Genomic DNA, 6801 nt, shown 5'->3' with positions numbered 1-6801 from the left:
TAAGACTTTCCTTGATTCGTTCTTTATTTTATAATGACAGCTCTCCATTCTGCAGTAGACGTATTAAAAGGCAGAAGAATAGGAAGAGGACGACGTCACACTCAGGATTTGCTCTGGTTGTGTTAGTAAAAATATAAGTGCATAAAAAAGGGCATTTATTCATTTTTAGTTCATTATGTCCACGAAGATCAAAGCAGATCCTGAAAGTCGATGTCCGAGTTATGTGGGTTTCTTGTCCTTACTCAGGCGATCAGCAAGTTCTACCAAAGTCCTTGTGGGGCGGCCGGACATGCCCTTGCGCAGGTAAGGCACCTCATCCTTGTTGGACATGACTCCAGCTATATCTAGATGAGCCCAGTGCGGCATTGTAACAAACTCCTTCAAGAAGGCAGCAGCTGTGCAGGCACCGCCAGATCTGTAAAAGGCGAGAAAGAAACGTTATTTCTGCGCTACTAGAGTCACAAGAGGAGAATCTAAGGCTGTAAAGGTAGATTTGTCATTTGAGGCGACCCTCCAGTCAAATAAAAAAAAAGAAAAAAGAAAATGATAAAATTGACCATACTTTCGAATTAACCTGCTGCTCCACTCCTGAATAATCCAGCCTGTATTCCTGCATACCGGTCCTCAGTTTTCTGCTCTCCAAGATGGCCGTCACAGTCTCAGGCTTTGCTATGGAGAGATTCTTTGCAAGTCTGAGACACCCCCCCATCCCCTCCTCTGTCCTCTTAGGGACCAGCGCTGATGACGTTGGCACTGTGTCCGGCAGTGCTGGTCCCTCGGATAAAAGTGGAGGGGGTGGGGACATGTCTCAGACTTCGAAAGAAGATGTTTACAGCGAAGTCTGAGACTGCGGCAGCCATCTTGGAGAGCAAAACAGACGCCGAATTATTCAGGAGCAGGTACATTACCATTGTATAGTAAATATACATTTTTTTTGACTAGTGGGTCGCTTTAAAGAAACAGATTACCAGTGATATACCAACATACAGCTCATCTCTGCCAGCTGTACCAATCTATGAGCTTGAATGCTAACAAGCCTCTGCGATAAGTGTGTGGTTTAAATGTCAAATATCTCGGATCAACCACACTTCAGAGATAAATGGTGATCTCCTTCCCAGGGGGTCAAAATAGTTTTTTCATCGGTCACCATTATTCTATCATCATCACTAAAAGTTATATTTTAACACGAAGGCCGGATTCACACAAGCGTGTGAGTTTTGCGCACGCAAAAAACGCTGCGTTTTGCGCACGCAAAAAACGCTGCGTTTTGCATGCGCAAAAGGCACTTAACAGCTCCGTGTGTCAGCCCCGTATGATTCGCGGCTGCGTGATTTTCACGCAGCCGCCATCTTTATGACACTCCGTTTGGATGTTTGTAAACATTCATAGTTTGACAGCTGTTGCGCGAATCACGTTTGTCCCACGGAAGTGTTTGTGTGGTGCGCGTGATTTTCACGCACCCATTGACTTCAATGGGTGCGTGATGCGCGAAATACACACAAGGAACGGACATGTCATGAGTTTTTCGCAGCGGACACACGCTGCGTAAAAATCATGCAACTGTCTGCACGGCCCCATAGACTAATATAGGTTTGTGCGACGCTCATGAAAATCACGCTCGTTACACGGACGTATATCCCGTTCGTCTGAATAAGCCCTAAGTCACATGCTTTTCTCCATCTTTTTCCTTACTCCCGAATGAATATACTTGCTGTGCCAGTCTCAGTTTACAGCGTTGGCTGTGAGGTGTAATCCATCGCGCCCCCCCTCCTTGTATATAGTGCCACACGCCCCCCCTCCTCGTATATAGTGCCACACGCCCCCCCTCCTCATATAGTGCCACACGCCCCCCCTCCTTGTATATAGTGCCACACGCCCCCCTCCTTGTATATAGTGCCACACAGCCCCCCCCCCTTGTAGTACAAGGCAACGGCACATCCGAGAAAGTTGTATCAGCCGGAGGGATGTCAATCAAACATGGAAGGTGGGTTTGGAGGCAGGACTACGTGACTCTTTAGTAAAGCAGCACTGCCCCGTGACCCTTTAATGAATAATTAGCATATAGTGTGCGCTGTTTGAAAAGTTGATTTTATAGAGTTTGCTGCATCTGAAAAAAAAACCCATACATTTGGAAATATTTTCAGGTCATGTATTACCACATATGGCGGTTCAAGGGGTTAAAACTACCGTCAGGTTCCCTTTAAATATACAATGAATAGAAAACAATTCCAGCTGCCCTGTAATTTTGTTATTATAAATATATCCTATATAATTACAGTACCACAACCAAGCTCAGTACATAAATACAGCACTAGAACCAAGTTCTGACGTGTGTATATACGGCATGAGAGCCAAGCTCAATACATATATACAGCACCAGAACCAACCTCAGTACATAAATACAGCCAAAGAACTAAGCTCAGTACATATATACAGCCCCAGAACCAAGCTCATACAGCACAATTTAGTGCAACCCCTGCCATATAGGTTTGTACGGCGTAAAACTATAGCTCCCAGCATGGCCCAAACAACGGTAAGGATATGCTGGGAGATACAGTTTCACAAAAAAAATAAAAATCATACCACCCATCATGTCATTGCAGATCATACAGTGACTACATTATTGATTAGAGGCAGAATAAACATTTATATTAAGTGACTCAGCGGTGACATCTCAGATTCTAGTTCTTTTTCTCCTTTCTCCCTCCAGCCCAGAACTCTATGATGGATTTCTCCCAGCCACAGCCCATTTCTGCAGTTTTCCGCTCAGTAGTCTTCAGCTTCTCACTTTTAAAACATTTCTGCACCTATAAAACGAAGATAAAATTCTCAACACCTCTAAATATAATAGCGCCATACACTGTGTCCCTAATTATAATGGCACCATACACGGTGACACACACACACACACTCTGCCCTCCTGTAGATAGTGACCCCCATAGATCCTCTGTAGATAGTGCCCTACATAGAAGCCCCTGTAGATAGTCCACACATAAGAACTCCAAAACTGCAACGCAATAGTGCTAACCACTGAGCCACCGTGCTGCCCTACCTATAGCTTCCTCTATAGATAGTGCTCTACATATAGCCCACCCCTGTAGACAGTGCCCTACATATAGCCCCCTGTATATACTGATCCACATATATACCCCCCTGTAGATAGAGCCCCCACTGTAGATAATTGCACTCCGTTTTAGTAGGAAAAAAAACCCCCAAAACTTTACATACTCACCCTGATCCCGTTCCCGCCGCTTCCAGTGGCAATGCAGATCTGCTCTCCTGTGCAGTTCTGCTGGAGCTGAACGACGCAAGCGGCACATCGTTGTAAGGCATTGATTGGCAGGGTAGAATGACTTGCCCCGTCAATCAGCGCCTTTCAACGATGGAAGCGGCGCAATGACGTCATTGCGTCGCTAGCGACGTTGAAAGGCGCTGATTGGCGGGGCAAGTCATTTTGCCCCACCAATCAGCGTCATTGTAAGGCGCTGAATGGTCGGCCATTCAGCGATAATGCATGGATTTGTGCCTGCGTGCTATCCGGGTATGAGAAGGCTGTGCCGCCAGGCCCGTAAATGTTAGAGGATTGGCGGCTCGGGCCCCGGTCTCTACCGCTGTAGCATCGATGACAGCTGCTAGCGGCGCCACCGGGTATACGGGGGGGGGGCGTGTCGACGGGCAGCACGGGCCCCCTCATGCCGAAGGCCCTGTAGCAGCCGCTACAGTCGTAGTTACGCCACTGATCACAACATCCTGTGGCAGAAAGTTGCATAGTCTCACTGCTCTCACAGTAAAAAAAAGTCTGTGATAAAAGTTTATCACAGGTTACAGGCTACAGGCTACAGGCTACAGGTTACTAGGTTACAGGCCTAGATGTGAAAATATCATTAGAAAGATTTCTGTACTGTTCAATGATATATTTATTCAATGATAGCCTTAGTACTGCAATCCGCCAATTCCCTTAATTACCTTGGTCGTCCTTCTTTGCACCTATTCTAGTTCGGCCATGTCCTGCTTATACATGGGTTCTCAAAATTATACACAATATTCCATATGTGGTCTGACTAGCGATAGTTTTTGGATGAATCCCATGATTTTATTTGCCTTGGCAGCAGCTGCCTGGCACTGGTTGCTAAAGGTAAATGTACTGTCCACCAATATCCTCAAATCTTATTCAGTGGTAGTTTTACCCAGTGTTTTCCCATTTAACGCATAATTGTAAAATTTGTTTCCTCAGCCCAAGTGCATAACCTTACATTTAGGGGGGGGGGATTAACACGAGCGTGTGCATTTTGCGCACGCAAAAAATGCGGCGTTTTTCAAAAGGCACTTAACAGCTCCGTGCGTCATCACATAGGATGTGCGGCTGCATAATTTTCGCGCAGCCGCCATCATTATGACACTCTGCTTTTCTGTTTCCAAACATACTTTTGACTGCTGTTGCGCGAACAACGCGAGTCCCATGGAAGTGCTTCCGTGTGCTGCGCGTGATTTTCACGCACCCATTGACTTCAATGGGTGCGTGATGCGCGAAAAACGCAGAAATATAGGACACGTTGTGCGTTTCACGCAGCGGACTCACGCTGCGCAAAAATCACTGACAGTCTGCACTGCCCCATAGACTAATATAGGTCCGTGCGAGGCGCGTGAAAATCACGAGCGTTGCACGGACGTATTACACGTTGGTGTAAATCCGCCCTTATCCACATTAAACTTAATTTGCCATTTCTCTGCCCAAACCTCCAGCTTCCCCAAATCCCTCTGTATTCTTACACCTAAAATTGATCACAATCTTATCAGCAGTAAGAATTCTCATGAAGTATTCAGAGCAGATAATTCATGTGTTAAGGGTCGTCTCCATTCCAGAAATTGAAGTACAGAAATCATACATATCGGGTTTGAAGGTACACTGGATAACATAATTATCTGCAATTTATTCATGTATTTTTTCATAATCATAAAACACTATGGCCTGTTGACTGGTTGCCGTGAATCCGCATCAATGCCCTAATGCAGGGTCAGAACCTACGGCACTCCAGATGTTGTTAAACTTTTATTCACCGCATGCCCAAAGCAAGTTTGATTGGAATAATAAAGCCTTTGGCTGTCAGGGCATGATGGGAGTTGTAGTTTCTCAACAACTGGAGTGCCGAAGTTTGTGGACCCCTGCAAATGTATTATCTAGGTTATCAGGGAAAAAAAAATAAAAAAGGTTCACTTTTGAGAGGTACACTGGTTCAGACAACCCTTGCCCTATTATGATATTTGAATTGATCATGATCCCCTCTATCAGCCAGAGCAGGAAGCTGCTGAACCAAGCAGCTCTTGTTTTGGAGGACCAAGTATCGCCATTCAAATAATAGATCACCCATTGATCTCAATGGGATGTGTTGGGTTCCGCTGAACATGTGGTCCCACAACAGCAGAACCCTGGATGTCTCTTGATCCTCATGGAACCTATTGGAAGAAAAGTTTAAGTGTATGTTCACACAGAGTGTGAAAGAATTTTGAGCCAGATTTTGACCTGCCTGCACTTTCTTTGCTGCATTTTTCGGCTGTGGCCATAGAGTGCCGCGTGCAAAAAAACGATGCGAAAACAGCTTCCTCTGGCTTCCATTGATGTCTATGTGAGGTCAGAGACGGAAACGTGGAAAGAAAGAGCATGTCGCTTTGTTTTCCCCACGAGCGTTCGATGGAAAAAAAAACAACTTCTCCGCTTCACATTAAAATCAATTTCGGACGTTTTTTGACACGGTTTCCGCGTCACAAACAGCGGTAAAAAAAACAAGAACTGTGTGAACTAGGACTAAAGGTCCGAGTAATTCAACCCCTTTAAGATGAGACTATCTGGTTAGGGGGGGGAGGAAGCCCGCTAGAGGTTGGATTATAGACTGCAGACGCTGATGGTTGGTGAAACAGCAATTTGCCCCCCCCCCCTTTTTCAAACACGTCACGTTATAGTTCAAGCAAGTTTATGCGATCTATAATTCAACTTTGTGGGTACAATTTTTAGAGTTAACTCCCTAAGAAAGTGACTGACTAGGCTGAAAACTGCTGCACTGCTTACCTGCTATACTTCCCGACATTATTAAGGTCTGCCAGAGCCGACTCCGTCACTTGTTTAGTGTAGTGCTCAAAGAGAGGCATTCTCCATACACGATCCCCAGTCACAATGCTGGCCTGGAGGGAGCATTAAATACCATCACACAGGTTTACAGACTGGTCTAGAATGCACATTTAATAGAGAAACGCTAGATTAATAAAATCCAAAAATATGAAGCAAATGTATTTTACCTCCTGAAGATGATTCCAAAGCCAAGAAGAATTGGTGAACACTCCAGTGGCTGCAGATCCCAGGGCCACATCCACTGCACCTGAACGACAATTCTCAGTTAGTAAAGCTCCTCACCAGAATATACCTAAATTGGGTGACACAGACTTAGTAGGCCCCTTTGCGGGGGAACTCAATGCAGCAGTAATATGGCAGAAAACATCACTCTGTGCTCCCATATAGAAGTTAGGCCCCCAGTTTGTACCCTCATAAATTTAGTGCCCTCTGTAGATAGTGCCACACAGCTCCCACTCCCATGTAGCGCCACACAGCCCTCCTCTCCCAGGTTTCGCCATGCAGCCCCCCCACCTCCCAGGACGCCAGGCAGCGCCTTTGGGGTTCCCTCTAGGAGTGGAATCCCCAGCCAGAGCATTGCCAATGCACTGGCTGGGGATTCAGCTTCAGGAGACACCCCTGATGTCACGGTCCATATATGGACAGTGTTGTCAGGGGCAACCCCAGAGAGGAAGTCC

The 6801-nt window shown here is 45.9% G+C and overlaps 1 protein-coding gene across 1 annotated transcript in view; it reads right to left on the bottom strand.

Annotated features, from left to right (window-relative positions):
* The window catches only part of LAP3 (leucine aminopeptidase 3), a 28600-nt gene continuing 21799 nt past the window's right edge, over window positions 1-6801 (bottom strand). Inside the window, exons 11-13 of the mRNA XM_075849386.1 lie at window positions 6292-6371; window positions 6065-6177; window positions 1-415 (exon numbers count right to left, since the gene is read on the bottom strand). Coding sequence (XP_075705501.1) covers window positions 220-415; window positions 6065-6177; window positions 6292-6371 — 389 coding nt within the window. The 3' untranslated portion in view covers window positions 1-219. The remainder of the gene's footprint in view (window positions 416-6064; window positions 6178-6291; window positions 6372-6801) is intronic.

This window comes from Rhinoderma darwinii, chromosome 1, assembly GCF_050947455.1.
Source record: "Rhinoderma darwinii isolate aRhiDar2 chromosome 1, aRhiDar2.hap1, whole genome shotgun sequence".
Lineage (NCBI taxonomy): Eukaryota > Metazoa > Chordata > Amphibia > Anura > Rhinodermatidae > Rhinoderma > Rhinoderma darwinii.
This window is presented reverse-complemented; position numbering and strand designations above follow the sequence as displayed.